Here is a 24,492-nt window from a genome sequence, read left to right on the forward strand (position 1 = left end):
AAAACATATGAATTACCGACAAATAACTATACAATAGTTATTTTATTTATTTTCGAAGGTAGTATATTAACAGTTTTTGTCCATATTACTAAAAGAAACTACACTGTAACTTTAGAACTAAGCATAAAGCAATTAAGTTAACTAGGCCAATTGAAATCTTGAGCTTTTAGCCGAGATCCATTCGAATATGATCTGTTCCGTTATATTAGTCTCAATCGTGAATCAACCTCAGCAATAAGATAACATGAGAAACGTATGCCACTTGTGATTTCATTTTGAACCTGTCGGTGCAGTTGGTCCACTATGGTAGCCAAGGGCTCAAATTAAATTCAATCCATGCATTAGCGTAATGCATTAAATTAAAATTAGAAATTATTGAGGAACCATTTCTCAATTTACCAAGAATAATGGAGTTTTGCCGGTGTGCCAACTCAAATACTCACACAACGCATACACACTCACCCCATTTTCATATGACAATTTAAAAGTAACCCGTCTATTAAAAAAGGTACTCTCTAATAATACATTTAAGTCCATTGAATTATTCTATGTTAAATTTAACTTTTTTTGCAAAATATATTTATCCCTATAAATACATGCATGTCTATGTATGCATCTTCAAAAGACTGAACCAGCAGATATCGAGATTGAGAATCTACCATTGATAGAATAACGTTATCGATGTACACGTTGCCTACAAATGAAAGAAATAACTCCGGTTAAATCTTCAAATAAATTTGCATAAATGCGAGCAACTATGACGGCATGAGAACTCAAATCTGGTGCGCACGTTACACCACAAGAAAACTTAAAAGCCGAGCTATAAAAATACTTTTTAAAAATAAGTTTCCATAATGAATCTAGTAATTTTAAATTTATGCTCTTAATCAATATAAACTATAGATATTTGAACTTAAAATTTATTTAGATGAACTTATATTTGTGATTCGAGCAAGAGATAAAATTTTGACTGCAAACATATTTAGATGAACATTTATGATCATATTACATTTGTTCTAAGTTGAATTTGACTAACTTTGACCAAATCTATAGAAAAATATATCAACAACTAAATTATCCAACATATGCGCCGTTAATATATACTTTATGGTGGATTGAAAGAAATCTGGTGTTATAAATGTTAGGGCTTGTTTAGTTCGTGAAATTTTTTAGATTTTGCTACTATAACACTTTCGTTGTTATTTGACAACTAATGCCCAATTATGGACTAATTAGGCTTAAAAGATTCGTCTCGTCATTTGCAGTTGAACTGTGTAATTAGTTATTTTTTCAACTGCATTTAATATTTCATGCATGTGTTCGAAAATTCGATGTGACGGGTACTATAGAAAAAAAAATTTAGAAACTAAACAGGGCCTTATTATTTTTCGATACGTTTGGTAAATTTGATTTAGGACAAATTTAATACGATATATAGATAAAAATAGAGGGAAGAATACTCAGCTCGAATCCAAAGTACCGACCATCCAAATGAAGATGTGAAACCGTCGAGCGTCCTTTTGGCAAAAAAAAAAAAAGAAAGAAAAGCGAAGCCAGCAAAGATTGCGCTTCCCGGGCGGGCCGGGGTTATCCTCTCCCGTGTCCTACAGGAGACATCGCAAGATTCCGCTGATATCCGGAGGCCGGATCGCCGGAGGTAGCCGCACCGCGGCCACGCCCGGGACGGATGGCATCCACGCGGATTCGCATTGACATCTGTTCGATCCAGTCATTTCCTCGTCCCCTCCTCTCCTCGACGGCGAGCTGCCCCGCGTCTGACCGCCTCTATATAAGAGAGGGGCGGATGCTTGCGTACTCCACAGCAAGCCGGGCGGAGCGAGCGACTGGGATCGTGAGAGAAGAATAGAGCCACCGAGAGCGATGTTTGCTGAGCCGCCGCCGGCGAAGCGGCAGAAGACGGCGCCGTCCGGCGAGGCGCCGATGCCGAGGAGCCGGATGCTGCGCCAGACCCTGTTCGTGGTGATGTTCTTGGTGCGAATGTGAGTGGGCCCCCACGCTTCTACTCGTTTGTTCTTGAATCGAGCTCTTCGCCTTTCTTGATCCGTCCGTTGGCTGTGAGCAGGAGCGTCAGGATCGCAAGCTTCACCAAAATCCGCCGCCTGGTAAGCTCAATCGCCCCCTTTCCTGTGCAAAAACCAGTACCACTGACTTCTTTAACTAGCTTAATCAATTGCCGTCCTTGATATGTCCTCATCTCTACAACTCTAGTCAGTCTAGCGATTGATCTGCTTCCAAATTGGGTATAGCAACCTGGCAAGTTAACATGACAGTACAGATTACATAGGAACAGGGTCTATCTTCAATCATCCTATAAACCCATGAACACTCCCCAAAATGTTAGAATACTTCCCAAAATGTTAGATACCTTGACACAAAGATATTGCCTTTCTTGTCCCCACCTCTTTTTGTTACATGTAGCAATCTTTTTCCTATGGTAGCTTCTCTAACATTTTCTTTGCCCGTGCGCTAGTCGTTCTTGCACTTTCACAGGTTCAGAGATATGTTGGTCATGCCTTTCGAGTGGTTTCAGGGTAAGATCTTCTTTCCCTTTGGTGATGTAGACCTTGAAGTATCTCCCTCTCTTAGAAGTTAGAATGACATAATTTTTTTTCATAAGAATAGACAATTAAGATTTTACATTGTAGATGTAGATTACTAGTATGGGTTAGCCCAAATATGTTGTTTTCATGTTTTATTTTCGTGAGACCGTAAAAATTTTATGTAGGTCGCTATCAGCCTTGATTGAGAGGAACATCTGGGATCGATTGGTAGGACCATACCTCTATTGTCATACCAAAAGTTTGGGTTTTCGGTTTACTAGCATCTTTATTTGATAAAATCGAAGTAGCATTCAACAAGGTGCGGTATCAACGTATTATGTTTTTCCAACTTTATACATTTCATATATTTTATTTGTAATTCTTTTTCCTTGTGAAATCTCACTCCCATTTAGATGAACTTGCAGCTCTTTCTTTCTTTATTTAAATTGATTTGTCAAGTTATGCATTCTGTTACTGGAACTCTTTCTTTCAACTATTGGTACGTTCAGAAATCAGAACATAAATATAGCTTTAACTCTGCCATTAGTTTCTAGATATAGATTTTTGTCTTACATCAGAGCACATTCGTCTGCGGTATTCCTGAAACTCAACAGGGTTCTCCTTTTTGTTTCATTTGGGTACAGGCAGATTGACGGTCTTCGCCATGAAGTAGCCAGAGGTCACAGGCAGATTGACAGTCTCTACTGTGAAGTAGTTAGAGGTCACAGGGAGATTGAGATTCTCCGAAATGAAGTGGTTAGATTACCATCTCCAGAATAGCTTCCATAATGTTATTCGTTTATATGAGGAACTCAGTTGTTGTGCTTATGAAGATGGAATAACACTCTAGTATAAAACGTGCAGGGACGTTTGACGCATCCATGTTCCAATTACCATGCTGATCAACTCGCCAGGTACAAAATCAACAACTTATCTCAACCTGAAATATTGTATGCATGTATCATTTCTTTTCTTGTCAAGTTCCTATTTATCTACTTGTACATTTAGCTTAGCAAAAGAAAAAAGAATCATAACATCCTTTTAATGTTGCTCTGAGATGAAATGAAGAAGTATGTGCATGTTTTTTTTTCTCGAATACGCAGGAGAACTGCATATCATTGTATTAATAGAAGAGAGAGAGAGAGTCTTACATAGACCCAAACACACACCCACACACCCTTTAAACTGTAAGACCTTAATCGCCTATTACTGTCGAGAAAGACCTGACCACACACCCACTAAGCTACGTAGCACCAGCTAAACTCCATAAATGGGCTTCCTCCCTAGCACGGGCAAGAGCCGTAGTTATGCTAGGGGTAGCACCATTGAACACGCAATCATTTCAAATTTTCCAGATGGTCCAAGCACCAAGGATTATGAGGGAGTTTAGACCCTTTCTCGTATCGCCGCTGACCTTCGAAGCCGACCTGTCCCACCAAACATCGAAGGAAGGTTTGTCAGGCTGTGGAGCAAGTGTTGCAACTTGCAAGGCCAAAAAACTGCATCCATTCAAACAAAAAATGCCTCGCAAAAACACAGCCTACGAGCAGATGTTGAATGTTCTCCTCCTGATCACATAGTGGACACCGATCCGGATGAGGGAGACCTCTCCGAGCAAGCCGATCCGCTGTCCAACAGCGGTTGTGAGCAGCCAGCCACATAAAGAACCGGCATTTAGGGGGTGCCCAAGATTTCCAGATTCGTTCAAGTATGTGCATGTTCAATTCATAAAAAAAATTCCTAGCGAATTTACCATTGTGTTATGGTCTTTGCCTCAATGTGAATCATGCTTGTGTTTTCAGACTGGAGCTAAACCAGGAGCAAGCCACTACTGATGGATCAAATACAAACATTCGATTGCTTTTTCAGAATGGTTTGAAGCAACCCATTTACACTGATGAGAACGTAACATCTGAGAATAATGCAGCTATCAAACTTGCCATGATTCAAGGTGACAATGTAGTAACATCTGGTGCACTTTCGGGAGCGAAAGTTGAGATCTTGGTTCTCCGTTGTGAGTTCTCCAACAAATGCCGGGATAACTGGACTGAAGATGATTTTGACAAGCACATAATGCAAGGTCGGGACGGGCAGGATCTTGTGCTGGGGACTGAATGGTTAACCAATGGAGAGGTAGAACTTAGCAAGATCCGTTTCAAGGAAGGGTCATGCAGGAAAAAGGTCATCATAGCAGCAAGAGTTTGCAAGAGTGAAAAGACTTCTGGTCGGGTTCAGGAAGCCATCATGAAGCCTGTGCTTGTCCTGGACCGTAGAAACAAACGTACAATTCTGGCTTCGCTTATTGTCAGTTTTTTGCAGTTTCTGTATTTATATGTGGTATAGTTGATCGTTGAAAGTTGTTTCTTGCAGCAAATGAGAAGAGGCATCCTCCAGGGTTAGATGATGAATTATATCGCTTAGAAGAGATTTCCAGGGATGGAGTTTACCACAGGAGGCTTCAGGATGCGAAAATCTACAAAGTGGAGGGTTTTTTGAAAGCTTTGAATGAGGATTCTAACAAGCTTCGTAGAGTAAGGAATTCTATATTTAATATCCTGTATGCCCCTGTTTTCCAGCTATCTGTTTCATTCGCGTAATGTTGTTTTAATTTCCTGGCATGCAGATCCTCAAGATGGAAAAGCAACAAAATTCATGGTCAAGACTGACTAAACATGCTAGGGAGTGTGTTCTTGAAGATAGGCAGGAGCTGAAACGGTATCAGAGTGAAGAGGGAAATGTGGTGCTCTTTTTCGATTGTGTGCACAATCTTATTGGAGCAGCATTCCCGCATGAGTACATTGCATGCCAAAGATTTGACAAGGCTCAGAAGGTACATGCTTTATTCATCGTACACCAATGTCACTATTGTGACAATGTTCAACAATGGCTTGAACTTTTGATAATAATAGATGCAGTGTTCTGATCGCAGGCTTTAGCAAACAAGTGGAAATGTCACGCATATGACAAACTGGAGGGCATCTCACCTGATTTTATATTGAAAGGCAATATTCCTGAGCCAATTTCATCAAGCACTGATGTTGCTGCTGCCCCTTGTATTCTATCGGTGGGTGCATCACAGCCAATATTTTCTGCTAACCAGCTTTCTCCATATCAAGGTGACTAGGATAACATTTCTGAATTTTGACTGCTCTTACATTCGTCACTACAATTGTCTGATGATGGAATTTCTATTTAAATATCCAAGGAACTGGAGCAGCCCAAAATTTACCCTACGGCAAGCATGTAATGGGACAAATTTACCCAACTACAAACTGTGATCCCACCATTACTGAGGGTCTAAACACGCACTTTTACCAAGGTACTGTGACAAATGATTGTCCCCTCTTCAAAATATTAGAAAGTTATCTTTACGTTAAAAAATACTGTTCCCTCTTCAAAAGTCAAAACTATTACTTCTATTTGTTGACGTTTGTTCCCTCTTATTCTTTTCAGAAACATTTACATCTTATATTTCTCCTTTCCATGTGTTTTTTTTGCATCAGTTATTCTGATTTAATGATTTTAAAACTTACCAGGAAGTGGAACAGCTGAAAATTTGCCCCAGGAAGAGCATGTAAGGGGGTCAATTTATCCAATTACAAACTGTGGTCCCATTGTCACTGATCGTGATGATCTGAACACACGTTATTGCCAAGGTACTCTACTTTCAGAAATGGGTATCCCCTCTTCAAAAATATTACCAGGGTACTTTGTGGTGTCCCTGAGGAGGACCCTCTTATCTCTTTCTAGAAAAATCTCCCTCTTATCTTCTCCCTTTCCATATGTTTATGTGTGAGTTATTCTGACACAATCTTTTTTAGACTTTACTCAGTAATTCTGATGCAATTCTTTTGAAACTTTACAGATCTGCATGGCCAGCAGCAGACATTTTTGCCTTGGCCAGAAAATCCCCAAGGCCTGATGGACTTTTCTTACCCAACAGAGGTGATGCAAATAGCAAAAACTCACCCTGATTTTTTGTACGTCCATTTCTTCTAGGATGCTTTGTTCACATTCAGTACCTTCATGTATTACTCAGCTCACAGACGGGCATTCATTTTGCAGTTGACGAGCATGAACTTCAACCTGTATCAGGACTCCTCAGGTGCATCAACCTCTGCTCAACCCAACTTTGGACCACATCATCATTCTCAATCCCATCAAATGGCGTCGGTTGCTGAGCAAGAGGAGGGACCCGACTGGCCTGAGTTCCCAGGATCAGGTCATGCTAACAACTTCCAGTGACCCTGGAGAATCCAGTTCCTGGTTGTACATACTACATAGCTTATATGTCATCTAGTTGGTAACTGTAGGGTGTGAATCGTGTGATGTTGTATCAGTCTGTTTGTGTACCATGTGCATAGACATTTCTTGCAATAGCATGATGTACAGATGTTGCTGTTGTATTGTTAATTTTTCGTATGTTTGCAAATGTACAAGTGATGGTTTTGATAGTCGGAAAAAAAAAGATTCTTTGTGTCGTAATGATTCTCAATTCCCTTGAAACGACTGAAATTCATGTCCAATGGGGACCCACAGAGTAAGGGTTACAAAACCATCTGAGGAGTCTGGAAAAGAAACAGAACTAGAGTGGGAGAGGATGAGGAAACAGTTGGAGCAAGAGAATCCTGGCACATTGCAAGAAAGAAAAAAACAAATCTCAATCTGCTCCTGCCAAACAACGGGTGGTTGTGTTTCAGGCTGAGATGTCTCAACCCGGCAAGGAACTTATAGCATAATAATGATGATAAGGAACGAAGTTGTTTTTGACAAATGCACAATTATAGCATAACGATGATATAAAGAAGATGATGAGCCAAGCGTGTCGGTCATAGGAGATATCGGGTCTTCATTTTTTTTTTTGCCTCCTATGGCTGGCCATTTAGTTTACAGATTGGCTTGTGATACTTTAATTGTTTTTTTGAACCTAGTTCAGCAGTAGTGTTGATCTACTTTGTGTAAGAATGTTTGGACTGATTTCCTCTTGGCAGGGGATGAAGCCGGGACTCTTTTATTATCTAAAAAAACTGGACTACTTCTGAATTTTAGATTACAACCAATGATATTTTTTTCTTTTTTTCACTAAGTTGTCTTTCGTAACATAGCCAAAGCATGGAAGTTACCAGTAAGAACAAGAGAAAGCATGCCAACTCTAATTCTGCAGGAACAAATAGGTAACAAATGCTGGTTTTTTGACTAATTATTGCTGCCTACAAATTGTTTTTTTTCCTCTAAAATTGTTGTTGGCTCTAACAGGTCAGGAGCTGGTTCAAGTCAACCTGAGCCTCTTTCAATTGAGTTTGCTGACACTAAAGATCAATCAGCTATCAATGCAAAGGCCAAACCAAAGGCACCACAAAATGCCAAAAAGAAAACAAATATTCCTATGCAGCCACTTGATAGTCCTGCAATGGGCACCCGAAGAAAGAAAATGGCTCCAGCAAGCCCTGCAATGAGTACAAGAAGCAAAAGAAGGCTTAGTTTGTGATGAATTTCTTGCATATGTTCTCCTTCTATGATGTATGTGTGAACAACCCTATTTGTACTCTGTTTATGCAGCAATTTGGATGTTTGTGTGAACTGAAATGCATGTGTGAACCTTATCTATTTGGGATCCAAATATATTTGTCATGATGTATCTATCAACCTATGCATGTGTGATATAATTGTGCTGTTGGCCTCTGTTATGCGCATGAATTTAAAAATATTATCAACATGTACATGTACTTTATCTTTCAAAATGTTCATAAAAGGGACAAGGAAGGTATAGCTAACTTCAAATGGGCTAAATAAGGAATTTTCTTAACAAGGGTAAAATGGTCTTTTTACCATGTTGGTAACACCGTTACTACTCAAACTAACGGAAAGGCCAGAAAAGGGAGAGACTGAATTTAAGGGGCCAAATAGGGAAGACTTGAAAAAAAGAGGCCAACTAAGGAATAGCGAACTTTACATGGGCCAAATAGGGAATTTTTCCAATATGTATCGGTGTCTCAGTAGTAACTATCAAATTAAATTATTGAAGAAAAACCGGTAAACGACATGACCATAAGAAAATTGTAGGGATTTTGGACCTTTGTTGTAGAGTCTAGCATTTTTATTATGACAAAAAATCGGTAGGGTTTCAAACTCCAGTCCGACACACGGCTCAGATCCACTCTAAACATTGAGTGGACTACACCTACGAGTAATTCTTTTGCATTTTCGTCCTCGTTTTGTGCAAAAAGTTGCAACTGGAGTCACTACACGTTTACAACCTAGCTATTTAAGGTTCAGTCATCCATCAGTAAGCGGGACTAATGTCACTAAACCCTCTCCCTCTCCTAATCGCTACAGTGTTTTTCATGCACACTGTATCCCAGCTACAGTACCGCAAAAGTGGCCCACGGCCTACTTAGCCCACCAGGCTGATTCTCTAACGGGCTGTTACAGGAGGAAAAGATGACCCTCCGAGGAACATGAACCCATGTATATGTATATGTATATAATCCAGAGAAACACTTCTCGACAGGCCGGAAATGGGCAGTCAATGCAAGAAGATGCCTGAGTAATTGCACGCAGTGTGGTAGGAAATGCAACATGAACTTCCCTTTTTTGGGAAAAAGAAGAAATGAAATACAACCATGCGGGCAGCATCTGAAGACATACAGAATGTCAGAATGGTCAAAGAAACGAGCCTGAATATCCTCCTCTGTTCCTCATAGAAGCTGCAAGGAAAACAGCCTGAAATACAGCGAAAAATCCTTTTTTTTTTCCGGGCACCGTCCCTACATCTTTTCAGGTTTGCCCTCCTGAGTTTTATATCCTTTGCGTGTCCGACGGTGAGTTTTACATCACCAGGCAGGATAAGATAAATCTCCCCTTGTTTAGTTCCCTTCAAAATTTTAAAACTTTATAAGATTCCACGTCACATCGAATCTTTGAACGTATACATGAAGTATTAAATATAGCTAAATAAAATAACTAATTTCAAAGTTTGTCTGTAATTTGTGAGACGAATCTTTTGAGACTAGTTAATCTATAACTAGATAATAATTATCAAATACAAACAAAAATACTACAGTATTTCACGCTTCCCTTTTACCCATCTAAGGGCTCTGTACGCGTCCGTGAGTCGCTGCCGTTGATTCTTGGAGAGTCGTCGCCCTCGGTCGTCGGCTCCTTTTGGTACAGCCGAGAGCAAATGGCAAGCTGCTATCTTCTTTTAAATATTCTGCCACTAGCAGCGTGACGGAACCGCCAAATTAAAACTCTAATTAAGCGTAATGACCGTCATTTGAACACATTGGGCGCATTATCTTAACGGCTTAATTTGGCGATCTTTTCTCAACCCACGGCCCGATCGAAACATCACCGGTAGTCCCACGCGAAGGTGGACGCAGATGGTACAAGCACAGCATAATACTTGAGAATATAAACTCAATGAGAGACGAAACAATAAGTTTTACAAACCGAGTTCAAATATATGCAATTAATTTACAAAACTTTACAATAGATGGTCTGAAGTTCGAAATCAAAAGATCCTACAACTACTCTAGCTTTCACCAGTTCTGATCTATCAATACCGGTCAGACCGGTTCTCCCAACCGGTCGGACCGGTCGGCCCTACCCGCCAACACCACCGGTTAGACCGGTCCCACAGACCGGTCAGACCGGTTTGCGCAAAACAGAAAAGCTGCACACTCAGCCCCAAGTGTACAACTCGACAAAGCTCTAGCCTAAGGGTCTCTCTCCACCACTTCCCACCCCTCTGCATCTCTGCGGGTGAATTTAACGCAGCAGGGGCAGAAATCGATGTCCGGGTGTCCTGAAATAATAATTGTGGCAACAAAGCCTGAGTATACTAATACTCAGCAAGGCTTACCCGACCAGTGGGTATAACTTAGCCCACATATCTAGACATGCAAAGCTTTATGGCTGGTGGTTAGTTTGCATAAAAAGCTTCTAAAATAAGTCCTTATTTTTCCACTTTTAGCTCCAAATTTAATATACAAGAATCATTAACTAGTATTTGCACCTGCTAAGCAAATCATGACAAATATGTGATAATAATTCATGATAGCCATTTCCAAACATCACTTAAAATTTCATATAGCATTACTACGATGCGGTGCTGCGATCAAGGTGCTCATGTCCGAGAGCGACTGACGGCGAATCGATCCGATTTAACCTTGCAAGGTATACCTAACAAACACGGCACGCGTATGCCCCATCGGACCACACGCACCAACTCTTCCCCTCCCCGCCTTGAACTACAGAACCACCCCACCTTCATTTAGTTAGCCGAGCTCAACGTGAGACCACCAAAAGTAAACATATGCACCCCGTTTCTCCGCGACTACTCGACTCGCCCTACGGGGTGGTGATGCAGTTCTGTACTTTCGAAACAAGACAGTACTAGGCTTACCGGTTTCGACTACCTCCTACTCCCGGCATGCGGTTAGTATAATTCAAACTCGATCAAAGGGCCAGACAACGAACGGTCCTTAACCGACACAGACGGGGCTAACCTCTCCCCACCTGGTCTCCAACTTCCTTTCCTTTCTTATCTAATTCAACATTCCATAAATTTAAATTAACTAAATGCCCTATATCTCACGAGTGCCCCGAAATCACTCGACTTCTACCGAGTTCTATTAAGCATAGCATTTCTATCGTCTTCTATATACTAGTATAACTCGAGGAAACCTAAGGATCATGCAACTAGGGTTCCAAACATATCCTAAACCTAATGCACAAGTAATAGAAACATAAATATAGGTGTCATAATTTGAAATAAAAAGATGTGCACCAGGGCTTGCCTTACGTCTGCGGCTCAACACTGGGGTGAGTTGGGCCTTGGGCCGACTCCCCGCGAACCTCCTCCTGCGGGGCTTGCCCCTGCGGCTCCTGTGGCTCCGCAACCACCTCGTATACGACCTCCTCCGCCGCGGCTGCTACACGTATGTATATGCGTATGACATGAGAATACATGCATGACTTTATAAAAATTACAAGTAACCCATAGCCAAATACAATTCTAACTTTTTGCATCAACTAACCCTAATCGAACCCTTCTCAGCCCTGCTATACCGGTCAGACCGGTCACTAATACCGGTCAGACTGGTACTACTCAACGCAGCAAGCTACCGGTCAGACCGGTCCTACCCAGACAGAAGCTAGAATCCTTAGCGCGGCGAAAATCGCCCACCAAAGCCAACACCCTTCTAGGCACTAGTCCCTGGAATCCATTAGGACGTATTCGACCGGAGGGAATCGCCTAAAACCATCTAGAGCTAGAGATCGACCATGGCAAGCAAAATACCTTGAATGAGCTCCTATCCGCGCGAATACCTTGAATCCCCTGCTTCCCAAGGATGGAATGGAGGGGAAGATGATCTCCCACACTGATTTGATCCTTCCCCGGCCTTGGAATCCGATGGTGAAGAAGGATTTGGATTCTAGGGTTTGGGTGAGAGGGGAGGGGGAAAAGAGAGCCTGAGCTCGGACTGAGCACGGGGAGTGTGAGGGAGAGGGTGGGGAGAAGAGAGAGAGAGTGATTTAAATACTGTGGGACCCAAAACAACCAGCTCGGGTTAGACCGGTCGCCCATACCGGTCAGACCGGTCCGGGCTGAACTGGCCCAGGCTGACAGAAACAATTTTGGTGTTTTGTCGCGTGGTTGGAAACTAATACCGTGATTAATTTAATTAACTAGTGGATTAACACCTGAGTGTTACAGGTAGTTCACGAATTCAAACGCAATTCGTTCAAAAAAGATCGCCAAACTCTACTGCGTTGCGCGTATATATATACACCGGGGATCCTCTCTCGCTCTCTGTGCCAAGACAGTGGAGTTTCTAATATCAGAGATGTTGTAAGCCGGTTCCTCGTGTTCTTCCTCTTCCTTACAGTTTTTGTGTTGATTCATTTTTTTTTGTTATAGTCTCTCAATGTTCCTTCTCTTTCCCAAAAACAGTTCAGCAGCAAAAGAAAAGGAGGAATATATCATATATGTATACAGTATGAAGTATACTGAACACACCAAATCTTGTGGGAATCATTGTGAAGCTTGGCCACCATCTCATGTATCACTAATTGTGATTGCACACTATTTATTTTTCTTTTGATCCTAGCTCCCACCACCACCACAAAAAATATCGATTATTATTTATACATTTACGTAATTTATGCTAGTGTCATAAAAGTGTCATAGGCATTAAAGACTATGACACATTACGACAATTGCTGATTTGGCAACAGAGTTAAGAGGAGAGAGATGATCCAAGTCATCACCATGATCCTTTAATGACATGATTACCAAGTCATGACACGGGGATGACACTTTCTACAGAGGTCAGTCTTTATTGATTTATAACATATTTTGTCACACAATCATTGCACTATTTAATGCTGTAAGTTGTTTATGAAATTGTGCTATAACATTGTGCACTGAGAGCGACTATGGGCGTGTTTAGTTCGCGAATTTTTTTGGGTTTGGCTACTGTAGCACTTTCATTTTTATTTGGTAATTAGTGTCCAATCATGTACTAATTAGGCTCAAAAGATTCATCTCATCATTTTCAGCTAAACTGTGCAATTAGTTATTTTTCTAAACTAAATTTAATGCTTCATGTATGTGTCCAAAAATTTAATGTGATGAGGAATCTTGAAAAACAGGGCCTATGTCATTTTAGTGTCAAACTGTTGTGGCACTCTTGGTAATTGTGCGATGGCACTTTCCACTAAGACTCATTTCCGACGAGCTATAATTTTTTAAAAAAATGTAAAGTTGATCAAAATTAAGCTTTAGTTTATGTTAACAATTGGCGGTAAAAAAGTGTGGCATTGGTGTTTGGTGCTGGCATCGATAACTACGACGAATTAAACACAATTTCTGACGGTGTCCCTACTCCCTAGGTGGTTATGACCACTGCCAGGCATCGAACGATGTAGCGACGAGGGACGGAGTGAGTAGCTTTGTTGTATCTTCAGCGTCTGGCACAACTCATCACGTGTGTATACGAAACAAAGGACGCTGCACGTTGTCCTAGATCGAGTGATTTTAGTGTTAATACCGAAAAGTGCTAAATTTTAACATTAACTCACTCAAACAGAAATACTAACAGGTGAGCTAAATTTTAATTAAAATTTAAAAATTTTAATAAAATTATAAGTGCTAATAGATGCTTAACATCTAATCTTTAACCTATCTAATAAATAGACCATTATTCACTAGAACAAATTCTCTGAATGTCATTGAAAATTTATCTCATCCTTTCAATGCCATCGAAATTTAAACCATCCTCCGCCCCTCACGCGCCGTGTCAGGGGACATGACCTGGTGCCCCGCCGGCGGCGGGGCAAGGGGCAGGAGCGGCAGCTGGAGCTGGAGTCGGAGGTACTTGAGTGCTGGGGTGAGGGGAGGAAGCTCAGGGTGGAGGCCTAGAAGTGGTGCGGCAAGCTGGAAGTGGTGTGGCAAGCTTAAGCTCTACGTCAAGATCCAAGGATCTTACCTTCAAATTCGTTGTCACCAGGGTCTTGTACGCAATTTGCCACCTCTGGAGGATGCTGTGGACTTGGTTGTAATTTGTACTTCCTCCAAGGTGCTATCTATAAGAGCCTAGTTCTTTTAATTTGCAGACAACACTAGTTTTTGTTTCTGTCATTTGTCCCGGTCACATTTCTGTGCTTGGGGATCCTGCTACGAGACATCATGTTCAAAACTTTCAGCTCATAATCTCACATCGCAAACTCATTTGATGATAACACTACCAGAAAATGGCTCATTCGTCCCTACACGTTAGTACCGGTCGCACTTTGATCCGGTACTAATGGATCAATTTAGTATCGGGCGGGACGCACAGTGCCCCTGGGAGCCTGTTAGTACCGGCTGGAACACCGAGCCAGCACTAAAAAGCTCCACTGACTCGAGCAACGCAATAGGTAGCGACCATTTAATACCGGTTTATAGCTCCAGCCGGTATTAAATGACACCCAGAATATTTAGTACCGGGTAGAGTCTACACCCGGTACAAAAAAATATTCTGTTAATACCGGGTGAGCCTCCACCCGGTACTAACGCGAGCAGGCAAAAAAATATCTGCGAGACGAGTGGCCAGCAGCAGTTTATCTATTCATCCATTCCATTCTCCCCTTTCCCTTATCTCTTCTCTCTTTCCATCTCCCTTCTCTCCTCTCCCTCTCAGCTCGAGCGCTCGAGCGGCCAGGCCACCACGGCGCGGCCAGGCCACGGTGACGGTGGGACGCGCGCGGCGGTCTTCCTGGTCGCCGGCGCGTGGAGGCTGCGGCCACCGCTGGCACGTGGGCAGCGCGGAGGGCGCCGGCCGCAAGGGAGCAGGCCGTCGGCGCGCGGGGGCCTTCCCGGCCACCGCCGGTGCGCAGGTGGCGCGGAGGCCGCCGGCCAGCAAGGGCGCAACAGCGCCGGCGCACGAGTGGCGTGGAGACCGCCAGCCACCACGAGAGCGGGGCCACCGACGAGCGGGGGCCTTCCCTGGCCACCATAGAGCAGGGGGCGGCGCGAGGGTGCCTTCCCCGGCGGCCGTCGGCGCGCGGCGGTGCGGAAGCCGTCCTCGGCCGCCGCCCGCCCGCCATGGCGCGGAGGCCACCGGTCAGCAAGAGGGCACAGGGAGGGAGCTCCATGTGATTTTCATGATTGTGAATTCTTTTGATTGTTGTGAAACTTTTGACTTATTCATGTAAAAATTGTGATTGTGGTTCAATATTTCTGTAAAATTTGTAACTAATTCATGAGAAATCTGTAACTAGTTTATGTGATCGTGGAATTTTTGTGATTCTTGTGATTCATGTGAGTGCGAATGGAATGGTGGCCGGTGCTGTGTGGAAGAAAAGAAAAGGAAAAGAAAATGAGAAAAAAGGAGAAAAAAATCTACACGCGACCTGACCAGCAATTTAGTACCTGTCGCTCCGACCGGTATTAAATACTGGCGCTTTTAGTACCGACGGGCTGGCGGGAGACCGGTACTAACTGGGGGTTCCCGCCCGGTACTATTGTGGAGTTTTCTAGCTGTGTAACTGATTAACTGTGATCCAAGAACATGAGTACATAGCACAGATATTTACCCATGATTTTTATTATAAAGTCAACATTGGCATGCAAGGGATATCACTATAAATATCTCATCTATGTCTTACAGGGGCAGTATTATCTTTTAGGTCTTACTTAAGGGTCAATCTAATAGCATAGTCATAGAATAATATTGAAGGAATGGGATTAAAATTTTCAGTGGCGACGAGAGGAAGATATAAATTTTGATGGTACTAAAAGAAGATAAATTTTCAGTGGTATGGAGGGAATGGACTTTATTCACTACGATGGCTGATATACCTACAGTCCAAGCTCGAGATGTAGGCGACAAAAAGAAGGGAGCACATCCAATCCCAGTCGTTGGGCGGCGGCGCTCCCGCGTTCGTGTCATCTTTTTCTCGGAAACCTCCGGCCACTCCGATCCCTCCGGTAGTCCAGTGTCTCCAGCCGGTCTACTGGAGCGGGGCCGGCGAGGTGTGGAAGAGTGCGTGACTTTTCCAACCGGCCCCGTCGATCGATATAAAATACGCCGGCCTCGTGCTCTCTCGACCTACTCACCCGCTCGCTCCGGTGGTCCACCTCCTCTCGCTTCTCGCCGGCGCAGATCGAGCGAGCACCCCATAGGCGGCGCCAAGCAGTAATCGCGGGCAACCAAGCGTCAGAGCCGACCGCTAGCGGGCTGCCTAGCTGCTGATCGAGATCGTCGACCTGAAGCCAATTAGCCATGCCGCCGAAGAAGCGGGAGCTGGAGCAGGGCGGCTCCAGCGGCGGCACGCCGCCGTCGTCGCAGGCGCCGGCGCTGAAGAAGCGCTGCCGGTCCTTCGACCTGTGAGCGTCTCGCTTGCTAGCTAGCTAGCTCGCTCGCTCCGCCGCCCTTTCGTCTCCCCACGATCTTCGATTCTTCAGTGAGCTGAAAAATCGAATTGGGAACCTGCTGCAGGGAGATCAGGGGCTGCAGGCACCTGCAGGAGCTCGCCGCCGCCGTCAAGGTCAGCCTCGAGGCCGCGCTCGAGGCCGCCGTCGCCCGGGTACGTACGTGACCGCCACCGCACACCATTAAATTGGGATTTATTTGAACTACTCTGAAACCCCCTAGAGTAGAATATTATTGGAATATTATAGGTAGTAGGATTCTCCATTTGATTTGGGGATCCTTTTGGTCATTTGATTTGACCTGTCTAGTCACTAATCATCAGAAATATGAGCCTCTATCGGATCTTGTGACAATCCTTTTGGGTGTTTAGTAAAGTTACTCTCTGTTTTTTTTTGACAGATACCAGAAGAAGTTGCCAAAGCATTTACAAGTTTCTTAAGCCGTGCTCCTAGGTAGCACCTGCACTTCACATCACCACCAGTATCACTTTTCGGATTTTTCAATATATTCACTTCTCGAGCTGCAAATATTCCTGTATATGGTGTCAGCTGTGGTTGCATTCACCACTTTACCTTACCACGGCTTTTCTTCCACAGTTTGTGCAGAACACTGGTTGATCAGAATCAGCCTCCAAGATACAAGCTCACCTTCACCAATGGCTTGGGCAGTGAAGTTTTCACAAAGAAGGTCATCTGTGACACAAATGGGAAGCCCCTCAAGATATGTGTAATAGCAAACGGCCAGGATGAAACCGACCCTCGTATTCTTTGTGCTAAAATCAGAGTCGTTGTTCTTGATGGCGACTTCAATAGGCACAATCAAGAATGCTGGACTCAGGAGGAGTTCAACAACTCCACAGTACGCCCATGAGACAAGGTTGGGGCAGTCTTGACAGGGGATCTTGAGCTGAGTCTGACAAATGGTGATGCTTATCTCCACAGCGCTACTTTTATCGATAATTCCAAGTTTGTGAGGAGTGGCAAGTTCAGGCTTGGGGTTATGGTTATTGACAATCTCGGTGAACGAGTCCAAGAAGGCGTCACCGAACCTTTCACTGTCAAGGAACGGCGTGGTGAAGGTAATCCTGAATCTGAATAATGTTGAACTTATGTTACCTTCAGAATTTGAAATTTAATCGATCCAGTCTCATAAGGTTATAGTCATCTTATGTTTATAGGATACAGAAAGCATGATATACCATCGTTGAATGATGATGTGTGGCGCCTGAAGAATATCTCAAAGGATGGTGCTTTCTATGCCGCATTGAGAGGTTCTGGCATTTTGTTTGTCAAGGACTTCTTGAGGTTGTATTATAAGGATGAGCAAGCTCTGCGCAATGTAAGACAAGAATTCTTTTGTGCATCTTCTCATTAGAATTTCATATTGCTTAATATAACTGCTGGCTTATGTTACCTCCCCTGTATATTTAGATTCTCATCAAGGCCACAGAATTAGCTTGGACTACTATTGTTGAGCATGCTAAGAAATGTGATCCTGGACGAGAGCTGTATTCTTTTCTTGTCGAAGGCAATAGTGTTCTTTTCTTCAACTCTGTCTATCAGATTGTTGGAGCGAAATTTGGTGACAACTACTTGCCCTTCAATGATCTGGAAAAGGCTCCAAAGGTATAACTCTGATACTAATAGTTAGACTTCACTTCAAGTTTCTGAATTGTAGATCGTGCATTATCAATCCTTTTTGGCACAACAGTGCACGGCATATGACAGATATATACATCAGACTTCAGGAGAAATAACAAAAAAGTACAAATTAGCTTAAAGTCCTTTATCTCGACAATAAATCAAATAACATACAGATTAGGTGTTGGGAATCTGTCCTTTATCATGTCCAAGACCAAACAAAGTATTTTTAACTTCTTATCTGGTCAAATTTTGAAGGAACTGGTCATACAATGGAGCAAAGTTGCATACGAAAATATACCCTACAAGGGACCAGATTATGAAATGGATGATGATGGGAAACTAAGACCAATCAACCAGGGAATGAGTATGCTGGAGAATAAATTTACTGACCTTATGCAAGGTGACATTAGTGAAGATAGTATTGCCCTGCATATTGATTAATCTTTTCAACAATGGTTTATTTATTTTGTAATAAATGGTTCAATGACAATAAATTTTATTTTTGCAGACAGAAATGTTTGTGAAGCTGATAATCAGCAAGGGACTTCCTGTAGTCATTCCAAGCAGTGCACGTTTAAAAGGCTGGGATCCATTCGACTTACGCAAAATGATGAAGTAAGTAATGCATGTTTAACTCATAGAATAAGAAAAAATTGCTTAATAAAAGAAAAGATAATATTTTTTTATTTCTAAATGTAGTTACCTTTTTTGTCCTCCAGAGCATTTCCCCTGCTCTTTTCTTCTGTGAACAATACTGTGCAAAGCAGATCATTAACTGAACCGTACTCTCACAGGATGAATCATTTGACTTCAGTGTCTACATGGACTCTATCTCTGAACATTGTGCAGCCACATCTACAAATGACATCACAGGTCTAGTCACGCTTCGTTGCCCAGATGCCGAGGTAAATGAAGCAACAGGATCTGTGGTTTTGACACAGGCATCCCTTACAGTGGATGATGGGGTTTACAATATACTTCTGACAGAGAATGGTAATCACAATTCATTTCTATGCACAGGAAACTGCAACTTTCAGGACTCTGATCCGATATGCTTTTGCAGATGCTGCAGTCCCTCAGCTGTGTGAAGAGCAGCAACCTGCAGAGGGAGCTCAGTTTGCCGCCTCTCTTTGCGGCGTCAGAGCTCTGGCAGACTATCCTATGTACTCAAGGCATGGCAGCTTCAAAGAGCCCGGTTGCCATGACGCGGCGGAGCTGGGAGCAGAACCGGCTGTGTGAAAGAATGGCTAAGTGAAAATAAGAAAATTAATGAATAAAACATCATTGGGTTGAATTGTCGATAAATCGCCGAAGATGCTCTATGTAGAATGGCAAGGACAAGTTTAAATGACAAGATTGACCACCAAGTAAATGTTGTTTAGATATGTGTTAGAGTATATTTGGTAGTTTAGATATTGTATTCGGACTGCCATACATATCCAGTGGGGTTGCCTTGCACCCCAAGTCTTGTACTCTTATATATACCGGCCGAGGCCTCAAGCTAATACAATTCATCCATTATACCAATTCTATCCCTTCTACATGGTATCACGAGATTAGGGTTTGAGATCCTAGGCTATCTTCCGCTGCCCTAACCCTAGCGCCGCCGGCGCCCCTCCTGCCTCCTGCGCGCCGCCGGCCGTCCCCCACGGCTCCCATCTAGGGCGCCCCCTCGACAGCTTCCTAGCGTGCCCCCGGGGAGGTCCCCCATGACCTCCGCCGGGGGCAGCGCCCTCCATCGCGGCGGATCGAGTTAATCCGCCGCCATCCTCGCGTCTAGCAGCAGCAGATCGTGACGTACCTCGTCACCGCCGCCATGAAAGATGTCGTCGACGACCCCAATCTGCGCTGCCGTGGTGGCAGCCGCAGTCTCCTCCGGCGTCCGTGCCCTACCCCGTGCTGCCGTGGTGGCAGCAGGGGCCCCGACACAGCGCGTCGACCTCGTCGCCGGCGGCATGCATGACGGCGGCGCCCCTTCACCGCGCGGGCTCCGGTCGCCTCTCCCCGCGCGGGCTCCAGCCGCCGCAAGGGAGGGAGCCGCCCGACTTCAACCGCCCCTTCGCGGCCCCTCCCGGCGGGGAGCCACCCAGCGCCGGACCTCCAGCGCCGCCGCAGGGAGCCAGCCACCCGCCTCCCTCATCGCCGTCCGCCGTCCCACTCTCCCACTCTGTTTCTTCCGCTTCAGATGCGGTCGTTGACCGTGATGGGAGAGAAGGAAAAAGAGGAGATTGAGAGGATTGGGCTACGCGCACCCAGAGGTGCTACACGAGCTGCTGCTGATTTGTTTTTTTGGTAATTCTTCTGTTTTTTTACTCGAGCACTGCTCGAGATTAAGTCGCCCACCACCCGTCGACCACACGCCTCTACTTCGACATCAGCATCGACTTCACCGGCCTCTTCTTCGTCTTCGACTGTGCGGCATAGCGACATGGACGGTGCCCTAGGGGACGCCCATCTGTGCCGCCCACCTCGTCGCCTCGTCCGCACGTCGATCTTCGCCGGCTCGTCGTCGCCTCCACCGATCGGGACGCCTCCACCAACTTCGCCCATCGTCGTCTCGCCTCGCGCATACTCGGTCTGATCAGCCGACATGCGCGATCCACCTGGCTCCCGTGACGTCCGTCATCGTATTGCGCGCCTCTTCCCCGAGTATGGAGGTTGGTCGCTGCTTCGCCTCTTCGGGCAGCAGCCGTACAGTCCGTGGTGTTCCTCGTCATTGCATCTTCACCGCCGCCGACTACGTCCTCGACTTCATCCACGCCGGCCACTTCGACCGCATCTTCGACATCGTCTACGACTACGTCAGTGCGCGCCTTGCGCGCACATGGTCTTCACCGAGCTGTTCGAGTTCTTCGTCGCCTTCTTCAAGCTCCACCGCCACGTCCTCCGGATCACCAGGCCTTGCGCCAGATCGTCCGGGGTTACCTCGTCGCTTCGTCCAGCACCACCTCGTCGCCATCGTCGCCGTCCACTTCTACCCCTTCGTCTACTCCAGCAACTGCGGGCTGCATTGGCATCTTCTTCCTCGCCGTTCTTCTGTGCCTGCGACCGTCGTGGAGGCCTTCTCTGCTGGTCCCTCAGACAACGGCGTCTTGGTGGTGCACTCTCCCTCGCACATCCGGTCTTGGCAACACCGGTAAGTGCCATCGTCCCCGATGCATTCACGGGTCTGGCAAACCCAGGGATGTGTCGCTCGATGGCGTGTCTGCGTCGACTGCGGCATCGACTCTCTCTTTGACTGCCTCGACGCGTCACCGTCTTCGTCTCCGGCGTCGTCTCCGTTACGCCTCCACCATGGCGCTTCCTAGTGCGCCCGCGGCTTCCTGTGCGGCTTCTTACCATCGGCGACCTCGACAGCTCACCATCGACCACGGCTACCCTACGCAAGACTTCCTCGACCACGGCTACTTGCTCCAGTTTGGCTTCTTCGACATCGGCACAAAGGGCTACCATCCGCATGAGTTTCTCGCCGGTTCTCTCCAGTCGCAGCATCCGCATTGCGCCGACGCTACAACTGCGGGGGGATGTCAGTCCGTCAGTTCCTACCTTCGGCTTCTCCTCCAGTCTCACCGTCTGCAGTGCTCCCGCTGTGACTATGGGGGGATGTTAGAGTATATTTGGTAGTTTAGATATTGTATCCGGACTGCCTTACATATCCGGTGGGGTTGCCTTGCACCCCAAGTCTTGTACTCTTATATATACCGGCCGAGGCCTCAAGTTAATACAATTCATCCATTATACCAATTCTATCCCTTCTACAATATGTATAGTGAAGATATTCTTTCTTTCAACTTTCAGCTTTGTTCTTGGTGATTGTTTGAAGCTTTGTTTGGTTTGAAGTGTAGTTGTTCATGAGTTCATGTCTGGCAACTTAGTGGGCTACAAAAAATATTTCTAGACGTGCTCAACATGTTTTTGTTTTGAAGTAAAGTGGTGAACATGTTTTAGGCTCCTGCTCTCATATAAATCAGAAAGATGTTGGTGATTTTTTTATCCTCATATTCAATCAAGTGCTAGGATTGTTAACTGATCCAAGAGGAACTAAGGCCCTGTTTAGTTCCCAAATTTTTTTGCACAGTATCCGTCACATCGAATCTTCAGACACATGCATGGAGCATTAAATGCAGTTGAAAAAATAACTAATTACACAGTCTAACTGATTAGCACGAGCTGAATCTTTTAAGCCTAATTAGTCCATAATTGGGAATTATTTGTCAAATAACAATGAAATGTGCTACAGTACCAAAATCCTAACTTTTTCACCAACTAAACACACCCTAAGGTAGCAATCCAGCAAAAAAAAAGTGCAACACGGCACCAAATCTCCCGAGTGGCCTAAAGCATGATACCTGCATGAAAGTGATCGGGTGCTCTAGCCTAAGAGGGGGGAAGGGGTGAATTAGGCAACTTAAAACCTTAACCTATGTCTCCAACTAGTTTGCACAAAACTTAAACTAAAACATGCTATCTAAATGTGCAACTACGGTTCTTCTAGTGTGAAACTCCCATCCCAAAAGAGTTTAGCAACCTATATATAGCCAATCCTATCAAGAAACTACTCTATGAAAGTAAAGGCACACAGGGATTGCAATACGTAAATGCGGAAGCTTAAAGGAGGGATGAGAGGAAGCAAACTCTTTGACACGAGGATTTATCCCGTGGTTCGGTTAGCCACAAAGGCACACTTATATCCATGTTGTTGAAGCACTCACAAAGAGTATTGCTTCTAGGCAATCAAGTCTCTCCCGGGGACACCGAGTCACCACGGTCACCTTGATCCCGATTTCCACTTAGAAGGGTGGGGGTCTCCACGTCCCCCGCACAAGGATGTCGACGCCGCTCCACACCAAGTCGGAGGGTCGTTGACGTGCCGGCGAGCCACCAATGCTCGAAGGGGCCGGCGCACCGAGATACAATGTTGGTTCACTCTAGAACCACAGCACAAGGCACAACTCCTTGCTCTCTCACTCACTTAAGAGCTAACCTAGCACTAAAACTCACAAAATTGTGCTAAAGACTAAAGATTTGATCACTATGCTCTTGGATAGCTTAGAGGTGTTATTGGGTGTGAATGTGACTTCTAGGAACTCCAGCAACCTTCAAATGCCCGGGGGGTGGCATATATATAGCCCACCAAGTCCATAGAGCCGTTACAAGCCGTTACCCACTTTTCTGCGAGGGCACCGGTGATAGGGCACCAGTGTAACCGGTCACTCACAGCCTGCAACTATCTGTTGGCCTTTTGACACTGCACTCCAGAAGCCACCGGTTAGACCGGTGCGTTGCACCGGTGGTGCACCGCTTCAACCGGTCCTGAAGGGATCTGTCTTCACTCCCTTGCAGCTGGCGTGGCATTGCACCGGTGCCTTGCTCCGGTGCCTCATCAGTTCATCCGGTGTTGAAGACCTGCTTCACGGCCATTTGACATCGTCTCTGAAGGATAGTATGGTGATTGCACCGGTGCTTCATATTTCATGCCACCGGTGTATCCGGTGCTACTGTGATTTATTGACTTGGCCTCCGTACACACTGTCCAATGCACCGGCGCCATTGCATCGGTTTATCCAGTGACCTCCGGTTAGACCGATGCTTGGTCATCGGTTAAACCAGCGCTACTGTTTTTGCATCCTTTGTTCAAATCGTCGCTGCGGTCATTTGGACACTTCAAATATATTCTATATCTACTTTTTCACTGCGACTTGTCATCTCAGCGGTGGATTGGACACATCTCTGCGGTGAATTGGACACATTGGATTTTATCCATGGGACCTAAAAATCCTACAAAGGTGATCTTGCAAATTTGTTAGTCCCATTGATTTTGTCACACAATCACCAAAATCACAAAACAATGGCCTAATGGGGCCATATTCCTTACACTGCATTTGGACGTTGAATCTGTTACGTCAGAAGAACAGAGCGAGTGGCAGAGCAGTAGCCCTTGCAAGCTTGACCACTCTCCTACTTATCCTACATTTTTTACACTAAATAATAGGCAACTCTCCTTACTGTTCTTTTACATATATTTTCTTTTTAACGAACGACACTCGACGAGTGTGTTTCTATTGATATAGCAGAAAAATACAAGATTATGTCTCTAGAAGGTCATAACCAGAAAAAGAAAAGAAAACGCAAAAACAACACCGACGGGTTGGATTGGGCCATCAACACACGCCGAGCACAAGTCAGGTAAACATAAACTCAGACTGGTCGGATTGGGACGTCGACGCAAGCCAAACAACTCAGGCCAGTTGGATTGGGGCATCAACATGGCAACACAGCTCTACTCGAATTGTAATCAAACGAGGCCACACCACTCCACTCAAAACGGCAACAAAGTCGAAGCAGTATCGCAGCATCCATCCACTC

At 44.8% G+C, this 24,492-nt stretch overlaps 1 protein-coding gene and 1 pseudogene across 2 annotated transcripts; both read left to right on the top strand.

Moving 5' to 3' along the window:
* The first annotated feature begins 1,573 nt into the window (after positions 1-1,573).
* LOC120666450 (calmodulin-binding protein 60 D-like) lies at positions 1,574-7,046 on the top strand. Of its 2 annotated transcripts, XM_039946291.1 has the most exons (13): positions 1,574-2,000; positions 2,084-2,123; positions 2,512-2,552; positions 3,206-3,317; positions 3,426-3,475; positions 4,364-4,842; positions 4,932-5,092; positions 5,185-5,391; positions 5,491-5,677; positions 5,767-5,880; positions 6,098-6,217; positions 6,427-6,506; positions 6,627-7,046. In XM_039946291.1, the coding sequence occupies exons 1-13, from the start codon at positions 1,882-1,884 to the stop codon at positions 6,804-6,806; spliced, it is 1,890 nt and encodes a 629-aa protein (XP_039802225.1). In that variant the 5' UTR covers positions 1,574-1,881; the 3' UTR covers positions 6,807-7,046. The 2 variants fall into 2 exon arrangements, with proteins under 2 accessions (XP_039802225.1, XP_039802226.1); XM_039946292.1 differs by lacking the exons at positions 1,574-2,000; positions 2,084-2,123; positions 2,512-2,552; positions 3,206-3,317; positions 3,426-3,475 and adding an exon at positions 4,044-4,269.
* An 8,944-nt stretch (positions 7,047-15,990) lies between these two features.
* LOC120666452 lies at positions 15,991-19,653 on the top strand (annotated as a pseudogene).
* Positions 19,654-24,492: the final 4,839 nt, after the last annotated feature.

This window comes from Panicum virgatum, chromosome 3N (genome assembly GCF_016808335.1).
Source record: "Panicum virgatum strain AP13 chromosome 3N, P.virgatum_v5, whole genome shotgun sequence".
Classification (NCBI taxonomy): Eukaryota; Viridiplantae; Streptophyta; class Magnoliopsida; order Poales; family Poaceae; genus Panicum; species Panicum virgatum.